This window comes from Triturus cristatus, chromosome 2_2 (assembly GCF_964204655.1).
Source record: "Triturus cristatus chromosome 2_2, aTriCri1.1, whole genome shotgun sequence".
NCBI classification, from domain to species: domain Eukaryota; kingdom Metazoa; phylum Chordata; class Amphibia; order Caudata; family Salamandridae; genus Triturus; species Triturus cristatus.
Genome location: NC_140582.1, coordinates 541,900,785 through 541,923,192, shown reverse-complemented (window position 1 = coordinate 541,923,192; position 22,408 = coordinate 541,900,785). Strand labels below are relative to the sequence as shown.

General features: G+C 45.7%; 1 protein-coding gene across 3 annotated transcripts in view; it reads right to left on the bottom strand.

Moving 5' to 3' along the window:
* Window positions 1–22,408, bottom strand: part of TMEM131L (transmembrane 131 like) — a 553,379-nt gene that overhangs the window by 35,702 nt on the left and 495,269 nt on the right. For all 3 annotated transcript variants that reach the window (XM_085641690.1, XM_085641691.1, XM_085641692.1), the window contains one exon: window positions 18,795–18,883. In XM_085641690.1, the coding sequence (XP_085497816.1) occupies window positions 18,795–18,883 (89 nt within the window). The remainder of the gene's footprint in view (window positions 1–18,794; window positions 18,884–22,408) is intronic.

The following is a 22,408-nucleotide window of genomic DNA, read 5'->3' as shown; positions in this document are numbered from 1 at the left end:
GTGGAATGTAAACAAAAAAGTCAGATCCAACTGCCAATACGATAATGATCGGTTTGGTGTGATCTCCAAAGAACTGGGTGATGGCAGAAGAGCGGTGTTTGGCTGCTGGACCTCTATCCCTTCTGCTACCCTTTACATCTGTTATGACATTCAGTACATTTTTGAGCCACATAGTATTGTGTTTATCAGCTGAGAAAGATGGCATGGCTGAAAGTGATGTCCTTCACAGGGGAGGTGTTTACAAGCTTCAGAGCTGTGTACCAGTGGTACAAATATCAACATGTCACCAGGAACACTTAACATATTGCTTAGCTGGTCAGTCGGGGGACTGGTATTTTCAGTTGAAATCTGAAACATCTTCATTAGGAACATCAACTTTAATTGTTGCCACCCATTGTTCATACTACATTGTTTGGCGCACTGCTCCCACATGTCAATTTAAAGATTCTAACTTAATTTTTAGCCTCCTATTTCAAATTCCTTCACCTTTACAAAAGTTTTGAAATTTTCAATATTTAATTTTGCTTCTTTATTTATATACAATTTATTACCCTGTAAATATTAATATTTGAAGCAGGCGCAGACACCCTGAATAGGTGTCGCGGACCCCAGCGGGGATCCCTGGACCACAAGTTAAGAACACGTTACTTACCAGGCTGGATCTGGAAATCTTGAGCAGTACCTCTGCGCACCAATAGGTCGTGCTGGCTGCGCCAGATCGGACGTAACGTGCGCAGTGTCAATATATGCGCAAACCAAGCGTGTTGACATCAGTTTCTTCTGTGACTATTACGGCATCAAAAATGTAGTGCCACATAAAAACTAATGCTGAGCCACCAGTGTGCACTGTCTAATGGGATCATTTAGGTGAAGAGAAAAGTTCACTAAACAGGACAGAAGGGTGGGAGTTTCGGTGTTGAATCTGTGTTTGAATGGAGTCTCTACCAGAAAAAGCATTACCAAAGGTAGGTTACTTTATCTTCTGATGAATGCTTCTTACCACAGATTCCTCACATTGGAATAGATACTAAAGCATTACCTCTCGGGAGGTGGGTTTGCGAGCTGGCTTAAACCAAAAGGTCCTGGAGGACTGAACGAGAAAAATACCAATCTCAACGAACCTGACTGTCCGGGCAGTCATGTTTTGTGAACGTGTGGAGTGGCCCACTTTGCACCCTGACAGATGTCCAGGACTGGCACTCCATGCGATAACGCAGTAGCAGTGGCCTTTGCTCTGGGAGGATGAGTCTACAAGACCTGAGGAGGCTGCTTCTTAGCTAGTGTGTAGATTTTGATGCAGAGTACAATCCATTGAGAGATGGTCCATTTCTGCACTGGCTTACCTCTTTTCACTCAAGCAAACTATAAAAAGGGCTGACAGTCCACCTGGTGTTCTTTGGTGCGATCGATTTAAAAGGAGTCCAACAGAGGGAGTCTCTCCTCTTCCTTGGATGGATGAGGTGGAGCGAATAATGTCAGCAGCGTGATGTTTTTGCCGACATGGAAAGGGGTCAATAGCTTCGGCAGAAAGGAGGCTTGAGCCCAAAGCACCAGTTTGCCTGGCTAGAAGCTGGTGAATGAGAAGTTCATAAAGAGCTCACACCTGGCCAGTGTAGTTGCCACTAAAAAGACTGTCTTAAGCGTCAGAAGCCTGGGAGGGCAGCTATATATGGGTTTGAGTGGATAACACAAGAAATTTAAGATCAAATAAAGGTCCCACTGGGGCATAACAAAAGGGTTAGGCGGGAACAGATTCTGTAAGCCCATAAGAAAATGTGTCACAATCGAGGAGTTAAACAGATTGCAAAAGACACACAATTGATGGACGGAATGCAGAACAAATCAAAACATTCACCCCCAGTCAAGAGATCTGGGTTAAATCCATCATTCTTTTGCTCACCATGCCACCCCAGTTTAGACCTGGCCATATGCAAATCAGTTTCACCCCTCTACAGCCCGAAACCGGTCCTAGGATGCTTGTTTCAAGTCAAGAGAGGACCTGGCTTGGCAGTTCGGGCTGGACTGTTCCCATGGGGCACAGGGTCAAGACTGATTTGCATATGGCTGGGTTCAAACTGGAATGGCATGGTGAGCAAAGAACGATGGCTTTAGGCCCAGATTTCTGTACTGGGGTGAATGTATGACATTGTTCTGCACTCTGTCCATCAACTGTTGTTTTTGCGTTAAACAGATTGGGCTGCTCCGGCAACAGCAGAAAAAACAAAATGGCAGAAAGGTAGCCTTTACCAGTGCCCAGGCCAAGGTCCTGCAGGGCTAAAGACAACACAAAAAACAGTACCTACGACAGAGGGTCAGAAAGTAGCTCAACTTGTGAGGACACAAAGGCACAAACCTCTACCAATGGCATACATATACAGTTTTTGCTGAAGGATGCCTGGCTGCCAGAATAATGCCGCACATCTCGGAAGCAAAATGGAAAACACCCAGTTGTCACTCCTTAATCATCAAGCATGAAGATGGAGAGTGCACAGATTTGAGTGCAAGACCCTACCCTGCTGCTGCGGCAGGGGTTCCTCCTGAAAGGGGAGTCTGATCAGAGGACAAAAGCTCATGCTGAGGAGTTCTGGATACCACATCCTCCGTGTCCAGTCTGTAGCTACTAGGATAACTCGGGACTGGTCTTGAGAGCTCTGATCGTCTTGAGCCGTACAGGAGTACTGAGTTCCATTCTAAATTGAACACATCTCACAGCGAGAGCCGTTTTGGAAATTCTGACGTGCAGAAGTCCTGGCATTACGCATTCTCGGCCTCCTCTGAAGAGTTCTGTTACCACCTATGGGTGCAGACAACATTGATGATCCGCAAGGTATCGACGGCTCGGTTCATCCCGCCAGGGAATTCAGAGATCCTGTCACAGGTTGTACTACCAGGAAAATGTCCCGTTCAAGTCATGTCCAAAGGTGCAGGGTCCTCTGGCACAGGGTCCACAACCTCTGCACCCCCGCCCCCCCCAGGACCAGCACCAAGATCTCCTGTCCCCAGGGAGCTTTGCCTGCCTTTCATCCCCTCGTTTCCCTATCTCCCGCACCCACCTTCCCGCTGTTTTTCCTATTCTAATGCGCCCCTCGGGATAGAGGCTGAAAGATCGAAATCATAGCCCAAATATCCCAGACTCGCTGTTCGGGAGGATAAACCCGAAACCGCGTCATGTCCAGAACCGCTCCGATGAAGTGGAGCTTCTGAGAGGTCAGGTGCGACTTCGGCACGTTGATGGAAAACACCAGCGAATGCAGGAGGTCGGTCGAAGCCCCCAGAACGATGTCGGTGGTTCTCACGTCCTCGGCCGCGCTGAGGTTGAACAGCTTGAGCTGGCCTGTGGCTCTAAAAGGAACGTGTTGGGGCACCCCTTCCGTGACCACGAAAGGGGCGAAAAGCAGACAGTGCAGGAAACGAGGTGGAGAGGCCCAAGGACTTAGCCATAGCCCAAGAGTCCCTGAAGCGCTCTAGCGCATTTGTCTGCTTTGTCGCCCAACAGGCGACGGCCATCAAAGGGCATGTCCATTAAGTTATTCTGGACATCCCCAGAAAAGCCAGTTGTCCTCAACCAGGTGTGACGGCGAAGCGCCACTGACGTTGAAATGGTCCTACCCAGTGAGTTGGCAGTGTCCAGTCCACAGCGGATGGCAAACTTTGCTGCGTCACTCCCCTCGGCAACAGCACGGGAGAGCACAGCCTGGGCCTCCTCCAGATACTGAGGCAGCACTTGCGCCACCGTATCCCACACGGAGTGGGAATAACAGCTTAAGAGGCATGCGGTGTTCACCGACCGCAGACCTAAGCTGGAGGAAGAAAACAACTTCTTCCCAAATTGATCCATCTTCTTGGATTCCCTGTCCGGTGGTGCGGTTGGGAATGCGCTTTTGGACGCCGAGGCTTGGACTACCAAGCTCTCGGGGGAGGGGTGTTGGGAGAGGAAAGTGGGGTCGCCCGGGCGGTGGTGTCGGGCAACCATCCTATCCACTGGAGTCCCTGTGGTGGGCCTGGACCAGGTGCCCAAAAGGATGTCCGCGAGGGCTTCATTAAATGGCAGGAGGGGCTCAGAAGAGCTCGCTGCTGGCTGAAGCACCTCTGTCAGGTTAGTCCTGACTGCCACAGTAAGTAGCTCGAGGTTTAGGGCCTCGGCCACCTTACGCAACACCACTGCGTAAAACGCTCCCTCCTCCATAGCCACGGTAGGAGGAGACAACATGCCACGGTCTGGTGAGGTGTCCAGACCACTGGCATCCCCCAGTTCCTCTTTCCAGTCCGGATCGTATTCTAGCTGGGCAGTGAGAGGGTCCTCAGACCCCTCCCAGTCTTCCTCACCCTCCTCTGGCTGCCAAACTGGCTGAAAATGGCCAGGGTGGAATGCAGGCACAAAAATAACCATGGGCGCCGGTCGACGCCGGTCCGGCTCCGTATCCACATAGGGGTGCAGGCCGGGGTCGACGCCGGCTGGAGGTCCAGCCCGCGCCGGCTACGGACGTGGTGCTAGTGGAATCGGCGCCAGTGGAGGTGTTACGAGGCCGACCGGCGCCGATCCGGATCTAGGCCTGGATCCAAGGGGTCCTGCGGAGCAGAGGCCAGAGCCACCAGCGTCAAAGGCCTAGAGTCCTCAGACGAGTCCACGGGGCCCGAAGGCGCACCGGCAGAGTCGGGCTGCCAAAAGATGGCATGCAGCGCTTTGTAAAATTGAGGAAGCTAGGCAGGGGTGGGTCCCGGGAAGGCCGGAGTCGACCCTGAAGGTCCCGCACGCTGAGCCGCGGGAGTGGCACCACCTGCACCCTTCGTCACATTGGCCGAGGGGAAGTCGAAGAGCGACGATGCTTCTTCGACTTCTTCTTATGCTTCTACTTACCCGATCCCGAGTTCCAAGACTTTGACGAAGAGTGATGATGGCTCTGCAATCAGTCCCGTGACATCCCAAGCGACCAGGACCTTGAACGAAGCGGAGCAGACTGCCGGACCTCGAGGAGCTTTCGGGACCACTCCCGCAAAGAATTCGGGGCCATGATCCGGCAGTCTGAGTACGACTTGGGGTCGTGGTTGCTCTCCAGGCAGTAGAGGCACATGCGGTGTGGATCCTTCATGGACATCAGTCGAGAACAGGAACCGTAGGCCTTGAAATGGGCATCCCTTGTGCACCAGGAGTCGATGTAAGACTCGAAAAGTAGTCGACAAAAAGTTGCAAAAAGTCAGTAAAAAAATGACTAGGGGTCCCGCTCTCCCCGGATCTGCGCTTGCTGGTATGTGATAGAAAGAACAGAACTGACATCATCAGCGAGGGCGGCGTCTAAGTAACTTCTGCGACATCATCCCAGCGACCACGACACCAACGACAGATGCTGAGTCGACCGACGCCACCTACCGACACGCAGGGGTACAGATGACGAAAAACCTTCCAGATCCAGTCTGACGTCTGGGGGATATTTTAAGGTAAGGAATCTATAAGGAAAATGCTACTTACCCAGTATGGATCTTTTCGTGGCATGTAGAGCTGTAGATTCATATGCTTTAGCCTAGATCGCCATCTGGTGTTGGGCTTGGATGTTTGCACTTTGTTTTTCTTCAAAGAAGTGTTTGTAATCACGAGGTAGGCGACGACTCCTTACGATGATAGTGCGCATGGGCATCGACTCCATCCCCAGATTGTTTTCGCCATAAAGGGTGATGAGTTAGTAAGAATAGAAAGATGTCCATCTAAGTAAGATAATACCGCAGGAGATAAAAGGTACTCGGGGAGGCGGGTGGGCGCATACGAATCTACAGCTCTGCATGCGAAGAACAGTTGTATACTGGGTAAGTAGCATTTTCCGATCGAGGCAAATGAGCTGAAGTTCATATGCTTTAGCATTGACTATACAGCAGTTATTTTCGTAGCGGTGGCTAACCTGTATCTGTTGCAGTAGTTTGAAAAAGTGTTCTTAAGAAAGCCTGGCCCACACTAGCTTGTTGTTTTGCATGCACATCTACACAGTAGTGTTTTGTGAATGTGTGCGGTGTAGACCAAGTTGCAGCCTTGCAGTTGTTATCTAAGGGTATAGTCCCTAAGAATGCCATAGATGCTGCTAGTTTGAGTGTGGAATGCGCTCAAGGGGGAATAGTTAATGTGCGCTCAGCTTTAGCGTAGCATATTTGGATGCATTTAACTATCCATCGTGCAATACTAGTTTTTCAAATGGGATTGCCTTTATGCGGTGGCGAAAAAGCAACAAAGAGTTGTTCGGTTTTCCTAAAAGATTTAGTTCTTTCAATGTAATAAAGTATTGCTCTTTTGACATCTAGTGTGTGAAGAGCACGTTCTGCCACCGAGTCTAGTTGAAGGGAAAAACACTGGTAGTTCAACAGACTGATTAAGGTGGAAGGCAGAAACAACTTTAGGTAAAGATTTTGGATTAGTCCTAAGAACCACGTTGTTGTGATGAATTTGTAAAAATGGTTCTTGTATGGTTAGTGCCTGGAGCTCACCAACACTTCTAAGATGTGATGGCTATAAGGAAGGCTACCTTCCAAGTGAGGAACTGCAGTTCACATTTGTGCAGAGGCTCAAATGGTGGACCCGTAAGTCTTGTAAGGACAATATTAAGGTTCCAAACTGGAGAGGGTGGAACTCTAGGGGGAATGATTCTTTTGAGTCCTTCCAAAAATGCTTTGATAGCTGCCACTCTAAACAAAGACAAGTGTTGCCTTTTTTGTAGATAAGCAGCTATTGCAGCGAGATGCAATCGTATAGATGTGTAAGCTAAGTTACAGCGTTGTAGGTGTAAGAGAGCAAATGATGTTTTGAATGGAAGCATCTAGTGGATTGATTTGATTGATTGTACAGTGAATTACAAATCCGTTTCCACTTTGCTGCGTAGCATGCTCTTGTGGTAGGACATCTAGCCTCTTTAATGATGTTCATGCAGTCTGGCAGGAGATTAAGGTAGCCAAACTCTATGATCTTAGGTGCCAGATTGCAAGGTTGAGTTGACTGGGATCTGGATGTCTTATCTCTCCATGGTTCTGAGTGAGACGCTTGGGTGAGAGTTGTAGTTTTTGATGAGAAACTACGGATTGTTCCAACAGGGTTGTGAACTAAGGTTGTCGAGCCCATGTGGGAGCAACCAGGATCTTTGTGAGGGAATGCTGTTGGAGCTTCGACTAATGGAATGAGTGGGAGAGGTGGAAAAGCGTAATAAAATGTTCCTGACCAGTTCATCCATAGCGCATTGCCTTTGGACAATGGGTGCGTATACCTGGACGCCAAGTTTGGGCATTTTGCGTTCTGGTGTGTGGCGAACAGATCTATTTCTGGGTAGCCCCACATGTGAAAAAAATGGAAGGAGAACTTGAAGATGTAATTCCCATTTGTGTATCTGTTGTCATTGACGACTGAGCAGATGTGCAATGTGATTGTCTACTCCTGGAAGTTGTTCCACAAGGAGATGTATCTTTTGAGGTATGGCCCATCTCCATATGCTATGCTTTGAGCTAGTTGCGAGAGCTGTAGGGAGTGTGTCCCTCATTGTTTTTTGTATATAGTGCATTGCTGTCATGTTGTCCGTACGGACTAGGACAGCTTTGCGGACTAGATGGACTTGAAAGGCTTTTAATGCTTGAAAAATTGCCAGTAGTTCCAGATGGTTTATGTGGAACTGTATTTGTTGTCGAGTCCACATGCCCTGAATGGTATGATTGTGAAGAGGAGCCTTCCAGACGGTGAGCGATATGTCTGCTCTTAGCACTATCTGTGGAACCAGGTTGAGAAACGACCGCCCTTTGGAAAGGTTTTGTGTGTTCCACCACTGCAGAGAGCGATGGGTGCGGCTGTCTACCAACAATAGATCTGTTAACAGACCTTAAGCCTGGTTCCACTGACGTGTTAAGTTTTCCTGTAGAGCACGCATTTGGAGTCTTGCATAAGGGACCATTAGAATGCAAGAGGCCATCATCCCGATTAACTGCATAAACACTTGAGCTGGTAATGAGTGTTGACATTGAAATTGTGATATTGGGAGCCTGCATGTTGCGTATCCTGACTGGGTTGGGGTATGCTAGAGCTTTGCAAATGTCTATTGTAGCTCCTAGATATATTTGTTTGTTGGAGGGCTGGAGATGGGACTTGGTGAGGTTTACAGTGAATCCTAAGTGATGCAGCAACTGAATTGTCTTGAGGGTGTGTTGAACACATCTGTGTTTTGAGTTGGCCTTTATGAGCCAATCGTCCAAGATAAAGAACCACGTGAATCTGTTGTCTTATTAAGTGAGCTGCAACGTTTGCTAGACACTTGGTGAAAACTCTGGGTGCTGTGGTTACCCCGCATGGGAGGACTTTGAATTGGTAGTGTTGACCATCCACCACAAACCTGACATATTTCCTTGTGAGCGGGGTGAATGGGAATGTGGAAGTAGGCGTCCTTTAGATCCAAAGTGGAAAGAAAGTCACCTTGCTGAAGCAATGGGAGCACCTGTTGGAGGGAGACCATGTGGAAATAATCTGACCGAATGTAGAGGTTTAGCTGTCTGAGGTTTAATATTGGCCTGAGAGAGACGTCCTTTTTTGGAATTAGAAAATAAAGTGAGTAAACCCCCGTGCCCTGATGAGTAAAGGGGACTGATTCTATTGCATGTTTTTGTAACAGGGAGAGAACCTCTTTCTTTTTTTTTCTTTTTTTAGAAGGGTTAGATGTTCTGAGGACATTGCACGATGTTTGGGAGGAATATGTGGGGGAGTGGAGGTAAGTTCCAGGCAATAACCATACTGGATAATTTGTCTTACCCACTGGTCTGTTGTGATGGAATTCCAGACAGGTAGAACTGTGAGAGACGTCCCCAACAGGAGTGGAATAATCGGGGGGGTTAGTGGAGGGAAGTCACTGTTTGGTGGCAGGGGAAGTGCGGGTGGAGCTGCCTCTTCCCCTATTGTTATTTCCGCTGTATCCTCCTCGAAAAAATCCTCTGGAGGAGGAAGATTGATTGGGACTTTTGTAAGAGGAGGAGGTATTTTCTGACGCAATTGTTTTTGAGCCACCCCTGTAAAAGGAGCGACGAAAGGAGCCCCTATTAGAAGGTAGTTGCAAGGCAACCATGGACTTGGTAGTCTCGGCGTCTTTTTCATTTTTTCTAATAAAGAATCGACTGTTGGCCCAAAAAGATGTTCCTGATCAAAAGGCTGATTAAGTACTGATGATTGTACTCCTTGCTTGAATCCGGAGATACGAAGCCAAGCGTGCCGGCGTAGTAAGACGCTGGTGTTATTGGCACAAGATGCTGTATCAGCCGCACCGAGGGCGCATTTTATAGAAGTGTTTGATGAGCTTACCCTCTTGAATGAGATTGTGAGCTTTAGTTTTGTATTGTTCTGGTAAATGCTGCATTAGTTTTTCTCGCTCGTCATAGTGAGCTCTATCATAGCGCGCTAAAAGAGCTTGAGCATTGGCAATGCGCCAATGATTAGCAGCTTGTGATGCAATTCTTTTGCCTGATGCGTCTATAAGTTTTGATTCCTTGTCAGGAGAAAGGGCGTCGCCTGTAGTTGCGAATTCGCTTTCTTGCGTGCATTGGAGACGACAAGAGAGTCTAAGGGTACCTGGCCTCTGATATAAACTGGGTCTGTAGGAGCGGCTTTATATTTTTTATCCACCCTTGGCGTAAGTATTCTAGCTCTAACAGTGTCTTTGAATACCTCTTTGGCCGGTTTCGGCTCCGAAGTTTTGTCTTTAGTGGGTTTCGGCTCCAAAGGTTTGGGTTTAGCCGGTATAGGCTCCGAAGCTTTGGGTTTAGTTCGTGTCCGCTTCGAAGCTTCAGGCACGTGCTTGGTCTTGGGTTTCGGTACCAAAGATGTGGGTTCGGCACCGGAATGGGGATGGCTCAATCCCGAGCCGGAATGCTTATCCCTATGTTTCATAGCCGGGCCCGAGTGCGGGGCATCTGAAACGTTTTCACGGTGTCGACCTGGGCCCGAGGGCGAAGGTGATACCGGAGCCTTTGTTGTTTTTGTGGGCACTTGGGGCTCATTACTCACTGTTTGTTGAGCCGGAGTGACGTTCGAGTCGTCTTCCATGTCAGAGTCGTCAGCTTCACACACGGAGATTTGTTGTTCTTCTTCGTGCCGGGCTGTTGGAATTCAGACTCTTCTCCGAAGTTATCTGGCACCGGGTTGAATCTCGTGACGTCGAGCCCAACTATCACAAATGTTTTTCTTCAATCGGAATGATCGACAGGCCTCGCAGTTGATTTCTTTGTGCTACGGGGAAAGGCAGAGGTTACAGACCTCGTGCAGGTCTGTGTGTGGGAACTTAGTGTGGCCTGCTGGTGTGGCATGCGCGGGTAGGCCTAATGGCCTGCGTCGAAGCTACCGATCGAACTTGTTGGATTTTACGATGCGCATCGAAAGGGAAACCGCAATCAAAAACAATACCGTAGAGTGGTAAGGATTGCGCGTCGAAAGGGTTCGAAGACGATACCGAACCGGAGTGCAGCATTACACATCCAAACCCGATGGCGGAAAAAAACAATCTGGGGGATGGAGTCGATGCGCATGCGCACTATCATCGTAAGGAGGAGTCACCCACCTCGCGACTACAAATTCTTCTTCCTCGAATAAAGTGCAAACATCCGAGCCCAACACCAGATGGCAATCTATGCTAAAGCATATGAGCTACAGCGTCCATATACCTCGAAGCTAACTGTTTCTTTCAGATGATAGGAACTGATTTAGAGCATGAGGGCATCACCTGTACAGGCACCGTGCACGTCACTTCCGACGTGGACAACGTAGACGCGGAGCTGTTGACACCGCCTACCGGCACACAGAGGTACTCCTCATTGTTATTTGAATCATGCTTTGGAAATATTCTAAAGCGAGGAATCTAAAGTTAGAAATCTCTATCAGAAGATCTATGTTACATATTTACAAATAAATCTGGTACGTGAAGCATCAGGGTCAGGGCAGGTGTCGGAGAGGACTTGGGAGGTGGAATCAGAGGAATCAAAAGCAAGGTTGGACGGTGTTGCCCCGCAGTTCACAGTTAGGGCGTGGTGTAAGAAGACTGAAGGATCTCAGCTGTGCTAGCGAGCAGAGTGGTTTGAGAATGATTAAGAGATGGATGTTGGCAGAGCAGAAATTAGGAGAGGCAATTGTGGAAAATGGATTGAGAGATAGGAGGGGAGGTGTCGTGCACTGCCATACGGTCCATGGTAACCAGGCTGGTGAATATACTGTTAGATGGTCAGCTGGCTCAATGGCAAGAGATGGGTTGTTCTCTAGGGAGATTAAAGAGTATTTTCAAAGCAAAGATAATTATTTTGTCGAACAGGGTGGAGAGAAGAAATGTTTTGGGGGTCTATAGCGTTTACTTTTGGATTAAAATTCGACTTGGTGTAGGAAACAGTTTTTTACTGCAGTATTACCCCTCCCCACCCGGTTAACCGCCACCCTCCCTACTTCTTTGTCTGGTACTTGATGCAAGTTTGACTGAAGTTTACTGGGTTCCTGCTAACCAGGTCCCCAGTATGTGTTCTTTAGCTAAAAATGTACAATTGTTCCCCCAATTGGCAAAACCATTAGCACCCTCTAAGTCCCTGCTACCTAGGGCCTGAGGTACTAAAGAGGGTCCCTAAGGGCTGCAGCACAAACTGTACCCCCCTCAGGGACCCCTCACCAAGCACATGCAAGACTGCCATTGCAGGCTGCGTGTCTTGGTGCAGACAAAAGTGAAAATACAAAATGTCACACAGCCATGTCCCTAAAACTGCATGTAATATTAGTAAATCACCCCTACAGCAGTCACGACAGCCCTAAGGCAGGGTAATTAGTATCAAATGTGATGGCATAACTGCATGAGCAAATATGCCCCTGTGCTGGTCAGTCCTATTACCCAGTACATATAATCAGAGAAGCCATTTTTAAACATGCACTGGACACTGATGAAAACAGGTTTCCCAGCTACATGACTGCTCACAGAAAATAGGGCTGTCTGGTATCAAACATCTTGTACTGGTAAACCAACACTGATGCCAGTGTTGGATTTAATACTGCATGCACCCAGAGGGCACCTTAGAGGTGTCCCCTGAAAACCTACCAGCCCTCTGGTGTGCTTGCTGACTGGGTACTGCCAGCCTGCCTTCTGAGACACTGTTCTGACCTCCTAGGGTGAGGGACTTTGCTCTCAGGAGGCCCAGAACAAAGGCCTGTCAGGGGAGAGGGTGTAACACCCCCTCCCATAGAATGACCTGCTGATTAGCCTTCTTTGGCTGGCGAGCTTCAAAGAACATGCGGCCTTTGGCATGCAAATCTGGCTCCCCTCACAAAAGAGAAAGTCAATCTCCCTGTCCAGAGCCCCCTTTGGCACCTGGATAGGCGGGAAAATTAGCTAGTCAGGTAAGAGCTCCACCTCCAGGTTAGTACCACCCCTAAGATGGGCTACTACGAGTTGAACACGATTTTTCAGAGGTAACCATATTTGTGATAGCATACCTAGGAATTCTGGGTCAGTGGTATGCCTACTTCCCACAGGAAGCGGTCATGTAAGGGGCATAGTGACTCCAAAGGTCAGTAACCTATTAGCTGCTACCCTAAACTGCCCCAACGCCCCCACATTCAGTATTCAGGGGAGCCCCTGGTACCAGAGAAAGAGATCCTGATGACCTATGAGGACATGAAGAACTGGAAAAGCAGAAGACTGAAGAAAGTCCCTGACTTGGCCCCAGCACAGATAACCTGCCTGCCGTTCCCCAACTACTCTGTGCCAAAAACAACTCGTCCTGCAGCTGTATGCCTCCAAAATCTTGAGAGGACTGCCTGCCTTCAAAAAAGACTCAAGACCTCTCGGGAACAGTGGTCCTATATTTTAAGAAAACCAAAGACGACTATGGGGAATCCGGAACTGCCAAAACCCAACACCAGAAGCAACCACCTGACCCATCGCCTCCAGCCCGAGCTGAAGTGCGTCAACGGTGCCATAAAGGTTCCTCAGCCCTCCAGACACTGAGCCCATCCTGACTTCACCCCCTCCTGGACTCCCCGACATTGTCTGGAGCCTCTGCACACAGCCCACCTCGAGTGCGACTGCTCCAGTAAAGACAAATCGGACACCTCTGCACCTGTTGCCCCATGGCCTTGGAGAAGAGGACCAAGGGTGTCCCTCTGTACCCACGCATTGACATGCCTCAGCCCACCTGTTGGTTCAGCCATCCTGGCTTCCGAGCCAGAACCTGCAGCCTCTTTTTACAGAGACAAATCCGCATTGAAACGCATTGGGCTCTCGTCGCTGGCTTGCACCCTGCAACCTGCCACCCTAGTGCCACTGGTGGTGTACTGTTGGTGCTGCCTTAGACCTTGCCCACCACTCACCTTAACTCCTGGAGACTGGTCCTGTAAGTCTATGTACTGTACCTGTTTGCAGAACTTGTTCTTCCTTCAATAGGATAACATTGCAGGACTCAGAAATTGCACTGTGTCCACTTTTTAAAGTGAAAATATTTTATATTTAAAAATGCACTTACCTGAAAGATTCTTCTCTGATGCCTAAACATTTATAAAGATATTTGTTATTTTTATGAATTGGTGTGGAACTCCTTCTTGAGTCGTGTGCGTGATTTATTAATCACTGTGTGTATTTGCAAATGTCTTGCACTCCTCTGTATTAAGCCTAAGGCTGCTAGGCCACACTGCCCCCTAATAGAGCACTTTGGGAATGCATAGCAAGCCCCTGTCCACTAGTAAGGGAACACTTGGACTTTTTACATGGTATATCAGATTATTGATCTATCGCATAAAGAGCCAGCTTCCTACACTTGGGATCTGACTGTCTTGAATGGGAGAAGACAGTGCACATTTTTGAAGATCAATAACTAAGACCTGGCTGCTGAAGAGGAGACTTGAGGCACATAGCAGAGTTGGATAGCACTTTGAGTCGCCTGGCAGTGGCCCCAGGATGTCAGGAAGGATTAGCAAAAGGGGAGTTAAGCAGGGTGACAGGTCGAAGAATCATACAGAAAATTAGGTAATATTAGTTTTTAAGGATTCTGAGCAACTGAAAGGCCATTCACGATGAATGGCAATCCGCACTGATATTTTATTTTGGAAGTGGGGGCTTAAATATGGGAAGAAGAAAAATATATGCATGCTATCTGCACAGAGGAGAGGACCCAGTGCACCTGATGAGTGCTTACTAGTCCGAGTGAAGGCAGAGAGTGAAAGTAACAGCCAAACATTTAGAAACAGTGATTTGTAGGAGGAAAAAAACCAGACCATGGCGTTGCTAGTGCAGCCTGTGATTATGAAGAGTGCTAACATGGCTCCATAGGGGACAAGTCAAACACTGGGGAGGAGTGGCAAACAAAAAAGAATCTCTATGGCAATATCAGGAACCATTGATTGTTTAATGTCGTATTGTTAATAGGCACTAATAGGTGCTCGACGCATGAGGCAAAGTAAGACAGCTTGACTATATGTTTTAGTTTGTCCTTGTACTCACAGATATTAGGGACAGGACTATATATAACGAATTAAAACTGTGTTTTTCAAATGTCCTGATGAAGCCTAGGGCCCTAAGAGGCCATTGTGATAGGCTGAAGCATGTCGACTATGAGACAGTGACAATGAATAATAAAGGAATAAAGGGGTATCTCAAGGCCTTTTTATCCTTCTCACTCCCCGTTCCACAATATCTAAAAGTTCTCCCTGTAATATATTAAGCTCATCCTGGTTTTTAGGGACTTGGATGCAATCAGATGATGAAGCACGAAACTAAGTTTGATTGATTGCTTTTATTTGTTGATTAATTAAAACCATTACAAAAAGGACAAAATAAATACAAACCAAACACTTTACCTAATTAAACATTCCAAAATACAATACATAAAATTGATCACAATCCATTAACTTTTTCCAATTCGGGATAATTCGAAGTTATTATTTCATTTTTAAAATAGTTTACAGGACGTCAAAGTTTTCAGAGATAAAGTGCACGTGTGTGGGGGTCTGACAAACAACTAATCAAGTGATCCTGGAACTTGTCTGTACCTGTTCCTGAAATAACAGGGTAAAACTGGGGGTGCAGGATACATTAGTGTTTGGAACTCTGGATTCTACTCCATGTCTTGGGTACCACCACGTTTCCAAATGAGTAGAAAAAAGGTGTCACTCCTAAAATGAGCCCTGCCTTGCATAAAGTGTTTCACCCCAATAATACAGAGCCCAAAAACCCACCACCCATACAATTCAGATCCTACCCATCAACAGCCTCATGTGCTTCTATGGTGTTGATGTCTTGGTGAACCAGTGTCAGTTCAGTGACTGTCAAGGCAACTTTATTTAAGAGACCAATTAAGGGCCCACCTGGTTCCATTTATTTCCATTGGACTGAAGGAAATTATGGGTCAGCTCCCACTATTACCTTTACCATTAGGGCAAGTCTAGGGATCTGCAACATTTGGTCAATTTTTCCCAGTTGCAAGACACCTACAAAAATTAAACAAACTGCAGTCACTAGTGACACTCATCCTGACTGGGAACTGTTCAGCTTAGGGCAGGCTTGACCCAACATTGAACCATACAACTAGTTGGGTTCAGGGTGGTAAGAGGAGGGCTGGAGTTCAATATAACAAAAATGTAGACATATAATATAGATGATTGTTGTATATTGATGTTACAGTATGAATGTATTAATGTCATTAATTGTAAACTATGACAAATAAAAAGTTATTAAAAAAAAAAAAAAAAACCTACATCTAGAACGAGGATTTAAACTGTTGCAGATTCATTAAAAACTCCCTGAGCCAGCAAAAACAGATCCCTCAATAGGGATGTGAAGCCACACTGTCTTCTGATCCCTTTGGGACATAAGAAATGGGGATTAAGGTACAAAAAGGGTAGGGAGGGTACAGGCCTGCATTTCTTGACTGACTTGACACTGAAGGTGATGAAACAGAACCTCAGACCAAATGCCCTTTCTTGCTTGGTCCTGGCCAGTAGGTTATGGCAAACTCATATCGTGGCTAGTCCATGTGCTACTCTGGGTCTTGTGCATGTTTTCCCAGATATTAAGTCACTCCCCGCTGGCAGTTCAGTTCCACAGCAGGCAGCTAGGCAGATCTACAGGATTTCTCAGACTTAAGCCCAGTCTGGAGCGAGGTTAGCAATTTGCGGGGAGATTCTTCCCTTGTAGGCGTCCTCCTACCCTGGGTTTGAAGCTGGCCTCAGTGTCAAAAATAAAACTATGAACCAAATACTCTGTGGTGACCTAAGAGAAACTAAATGTGTATTGACTGATGACTTTTCGTAGGAGGCCACCACACAGAAAAGGGTGGATGTGTGTTTTTAATCCAGGCCAATAAAACTTACACTGAGACTAAAGGAATCAGCAGGAACTCATCAGATGCATTAGGTGCTGTGGAATGTAAGAGGAAGGGTGCATGTTAGGCTGAGATGTCCAAGGTGGACGCCACCACCTCAACACAAAGCAAGCCATCATTTTGTGTAGCACACACATGGGGTCTAATTGGACCCTATGAATCACCAGTTGCCCTTGGTGCCACACATCCTACTAAGACACAATGCACATCCTACACGCATGGCCTGGACATTATAAAGCCCATGACTAAGGAATGCCGGCAATGTCCCAAACAAAGATCCAGGTCGAAAGGCCATTGTATCTTAACCAGAATCAAGCTGCAACAACTATCAGCCATTGCACAGCCTGTGTTAAGACCGTGTTAGACAATCCCACTCAGAATGAGGGTGGGCGTTGAACATCTGCTTGCCATCAAAATACAGCTTTGATCTTGAACAAAAACACAACAAAGCACTTCCAAGTGCTTACATCACTGTCCAGTACAAGGGCAGGGCATCACAGCTTCCCAAACAAACGAGGAGTAATTTTCACTGAACTGGCAGGGGGTTAAGTAAACTGGCCTCTTGGAGGCTGTCTACAATCAGTAACTATGCTGAAGTTCTTATTCAGAAAACTCTAGTACTGAAAAAAGTTTCAGACCTCTGGGAGTTTAGAATGCTAAACTTGTACTCGCCATCACTCATGGCCTTACACCAGAGATCACTGAACAGGCAGTGAAATTAAAGCTGTCCCCTTGGGAGATGAAACCACTTTGGTCAAGTCATCATAGGTGACTTTGTATTAAACTGGAGCATGTTGATCGACTGGTGGGGAGCTTTCACTTTTACGGTCACATGGCTGAATCCACTAGTGGACATTGGATCTTTCTCATTTTCTTCTCATATCGGTCTCCAAGATTGAGGGGGACCAAAATAAACAATCTCAGTATCATGGCACCAGACGCTTGGTCTCTGCTGTTCAAGCACCTTATGGAGCATTTAGGGACATGAGGACCAGGAATCTGACATGTGGTCAAACCCCAGGGCACACACCCACCTTACTCCTGAATTAAGAGCAGAGATAAAAGCTGGTGGGGAGATTTTTTTTTTACATGAACCCTGAAAAGGGGTTAACTAAGGTCTGTGGCATCTGGGGTAAAAATAACTGACATAATTGGTGTAAGCTGCCACCTTTTAAGAGGCAGTGTCACTTCTTGTCCACCTAGCTGTTTCCATGCTGGCAGAAGCAGTTTTCAATCTACTAGAGCTCTTTGCTGGTACTGACGATTTTGCCAGAACTAATTTGATGACTACAGATATTTCAACAGATGAATGATCTGTAGGAAGAAGTATCGATTAGCAATACCACTTACATTTTCTTATGATTTATTTGGTCTTTTCTTGAGCTAGCATAGGTAGTTTCAACCTCTGCTCTAAAGCAGGCAGCTTCCTTGAGGAAGCATATAGTAATGAAGTATTACAGAACTTTGTAATGACTTCTAAGAACTGACTTTGTATTTTAGTCCACAAATAAATCAACTAGGAGCATGTGTCGGCAGCATGGTTATTTGCCAGGTTGAGTTTGCACCTTTGCAGATTGCTACCAAAGTTACACCCTTGTACCAAAAACAAGACAAACAATGTCCAGCGGAAACAAAATATTCAAAGATTGGAGGTTCATATGATCAGGGAGATAAGCTCCTTACTGAACAGTATGGGTGGTGCTTTGATTCCCTGTACCAGAAGCCGTTATTGACCTAGATTAATGAACTCCATTGCAAGTCCCTGTATATCCCAGTATTCAAAGGTAATTTTTTTTTGATGGATAGATTAATTGAAGCTCTCCCTCATTCACGGGTTCAGATTCTGTAGAAAGTGCAAAATTCTGAAGGGAGAGATGCATGCCAAAAAAGGATTAGCAGACACCCTCACTGGACACAGCACTATTTAAAGCCAGGAGCAATGTGGGTGTAAGGAAAAGGGGCATGCATGATAGCAGAACAAAACAGTATCTTCAAAAATCTTACAAATAATAAGGTACTTTCCCATGTTCGAGCTACCACCAAAACGGATCTACGCCAGTTTCAGAAAGTTTTACCCAGCAAATAAACAAAGTAGAAGGGTGAATAGAAGAGCTGGCTGAATGCACACCCAGTCCTTAAATTAGTGTCACTGTCTTTGCTTCAGTTACTTTTGCAATGTTTCCCAGTATAGTGGTGCAATTCAACTATGCTGGGAAATGTAGGGAATACACTTAATAGTACTTATTTTGAGACCATACAAATTATACTTGCTTTCTCGTGCGAATATCTTTGCGGTGCGATAACCAACAGCATCCACGTTTCTGATCACTAAAATTACGTTCTCTGAATCTTACAAAGACTGTCAAGATACTACCAAGCATATGCTTTGTGGCTTTGCGGTCTGTACTAAATGTTTTAACTCAATAACATAAATAAAAAATGTAATGTGTTACCTTCTTGAAAAGAGCCATAGTCGTTTGTTTCTAAGTGGCCATAAATGTTTGAAAATTGTCCCTCACATGCTGAGTTCCAATCCATGAAGCTGAAAAAAGCAGCAAAATATTTTTTTAAAATACATTCAGTAAACGATGCAAGTAGCCTAAAGACCCCCACCCAAACTATGAAAAAAGGAAACAAAATAAGAACAATTTAACAAAATAGGCATTGTTCATACTTTACAAACGTAGTTTATATTTGACAAATGTGCTAGTAGCAAATATTGAGGACAAGAATTCATTTCAAGGCTTTCCTTAGGAATCTCACAACCTCAATTGGCAAGCTTACTGGCTCTGGTAGTACACATCTGGGTGAAAAATGGATTCTCTATCTCTTCCTCACCAAGCGAAGCATGACTACTTCTTCCAAAAGGGCATGTTGTGCAGTGAAAATATATCAGTCTTCTGTGAGTTCTTTTTTTATAAGTAGAGTAATGAAAACTTTCTTCTAAGGAGAAACATGTTGAGAAATCGGGTCTCCATGAACCACGTTTGTACCAAGACAAATATCTTTAAACTAGTAAGGAATGTCATGGATTATGCCTCAAAGTTGATTAATAAAGCAACTTCATAAAGTTGTGGGCCACATAATGAGATATAATCAGAGTCTTTATTTTTCAAAGACAGCATATGATCAACACTTTCCGACTCCCTTGCTCAATTAATACTGTTTCCTTTTGATAGTTGCCCGAGATCAGGCACACTGCTTCAGTTTTTTGCTAAGGATTTCTTTTTGAGTGCTCGGACACAAGGTGATCCTCTATCAGTCTGTAGTGGAATATCGTTCCACATTCTTGGGGCTAGAATTAAAAAGTCACATTGGCCTTTATAACCTTCAAAATCTTAGGACCACCAGTCGATTCAAATTTGTGTAGTGTCTGAGTAGGATCATAGGGAGTAAATCTGGTCTTCAACAAATTTGAGCCCACAATGGACCACAGCTTATCTTGAATCTGTTTCTCTCACGGATTGGGAATAAAGGCAAAGTGTGTGAATTTTGTATTACAGGTCAATTGTTACATGGTGACACTGAAACACCATGCTAAACTAATTTGATGACTGGCTAAGCCAATGATAATTGTACAGCCACTGTCATTCAAATTGTAAAGCTTGAGGGCATTTGTTAATCTCAGTTAACATGCCTTTTTGTCAATTTTACATGTACTTACTAATATATTTATAAAGTAATTTTGGTTATGTGGTCCTGCGCTTTTTATTCAAAAGTAAGGGTCAGAAAACTATTACTCTATATACAAGTATTTCTTAAATATAGAAGACTAGAAACCAGGTCTGTAGCATGGTGTCAACAGAGTAAATATCCATAATATGATGCATGGTACTACAACACACCAGTGCTTCAATTACCCCTTTCTTTAAAACTAGGCTTTCAGTCTATAGTGCGACAACAGATGCTCTGTACTTAGCATGGAGTATTGAAAAAATCTAGAAATGATTCCAAACGTGTTGTAATATTTATCATTTTAAACACAGGAAGCTTAAAACATTTATTGGCTAGTTGCCACAGAGGTTCAGTAAAATCAGTATAAAACTCACTGCAAATACTATAAATCTGTAATAAATCACAAGTCAGACAATCCACAGAGGAAAAATGTATTTTCGGCAGGAACTGGCATCACTAGGAGTCGGTTACCGATAGGGAAATACTAAAAACAAAAAAGACCCACAAGACAAACGCTGTCCAGCTATGCTCCTACAAGGCACACGAGAAAGGCGAAAGGTGAAGGCAGTTAGTGTTCACAAGAACATGAGCTATTGGAATAAAGACATTTTTAAACAGTACAACATATAGCATGATGAGGTGAAAAAAAGGCTCTTGCAGCTGACAGATTTCAGAAATATATCACTACATATACCCACTACATATGAAATAAGAGTGTGAAAAACCTACTAGTATGTTCTCTGACATGACAGCATTGCAAGAGGACTAGAAAGTTGCAACTGTAATGCAGGATGGTGGAAATACAGAAGTATTACTGGAGGTGTGAGATAGCTGCAATGGCTATCATCTTTGTGAGGATGGTGCATGTGGAACACTGTTAGGCGACACATTATTTTACCCAGTAAAGGGACTAAAAACAATTCATATGGTGTCTTCTAATCTGCCAGAGGAAATAAGACACAAGTTGGTGGTATTAACTTGAATATGCCAGAATTGTGCCACTAATGCACACCAAAATAACAAACGGAGCATGTAACCCACTATTCGTCCATAACTGTAGAAAGACTGCGAGAAAACACTGAATTTTACATTGAATTAAATGACATTAATACATTATGCAAAGTTGGGCTACAAAGAATGTAGTGTATGCACACAACTGTTAGAAGATAAAATCCAGGTGTTTGATACACAGGAAGAAAATAAATAATAAAGATAGGAAACAAATACCAGATCAGAGAAGTTCCAAGTGGCCATCTGAGAACACACCACAAAAACCATCAGCAATGGGGGCATACAGGGCACGAGTCGGGGGTACACACGGGTGGACGGTGTCCACCCACCGTCCACCCTGCCAAGAATTTGGGCCCCACTGAATATTGTGCTGAACTTGTCACGGTGTAATTTCCAAACACCGGGACACTTTCAGTAGCGCCTGCACGTTGTCTGCTTTCCATCTTCAACAAGTAACAACGTGCAGGCGGGGACGCCTCCTGCTGGGCCCATAACAAAGGCCAAATTTGAGGGGTCATCAGGTCGCCTTTTGTTTGAGTCTCTTGACTGGGAGCAGTCAGGAGCCTCACACCTGATGTAAATGAAGCAAAGGGTAAACAAAGGCTCACACCTTGTTAGCACTTCACACATACATAAGAGAGGCAGCTTTTCACTTTGCTCAGTCCATGTTTAAGAGATATGCATGCACTGTAAGAATATCGGGCGTGTTGGTCTTTCCCAATATTTGCACAAAGCAAATTGCATTTATATAGAGCTTACTTCCCCTGAGTAAGCGTTGAAATAATGTATGTATGTACCACTATTTTTTCTTGTATAGCCCTACTCATTCCAATGCAGGGTGTCAGAGCACTTTACATCAACACGTGCATTTCACTTCTTGTGATGCCACTTCCTGTAAAGTCGTGGCTTGTGATACCACTTTCTATGATGTCTATCCTGTGATGCCATGTGCGATGTCATGCACCGTGATGTCGCGCTCCGTGATGTTGCGCGCATACTGCCTATCTAGGTTAATTCCCCCACTTCTTTTTTCAGGACTTGTGCCCTGGGGGCATGGACGACAGCCAAGATGGAGGACGTGTTTTAGAAACTCTGCCGGTACCTCTTCCCTAATCCTTGAAATTAGCTTCATTCTGTCTTTTTCCCCCACCTGAGGGCGAATGGACTTCGAGAATGCCAAGAATTACACCATGATAGCAACGGCCCTTATACTGTTTAGCGCTGTCCTTTCGAGGAGCAGTGTCTCTGGCTCAAGTATCCTGCCAGTTACTGGACCAGCCTCTGCCGTGGTGACCGTGCCCGGCTGACTGACTCCTGCGGATAGCAACGTATGCAGATCGCTATCGGGTTGAGCAGGGCTGTTGCTGGGAGCGGTGCCGAC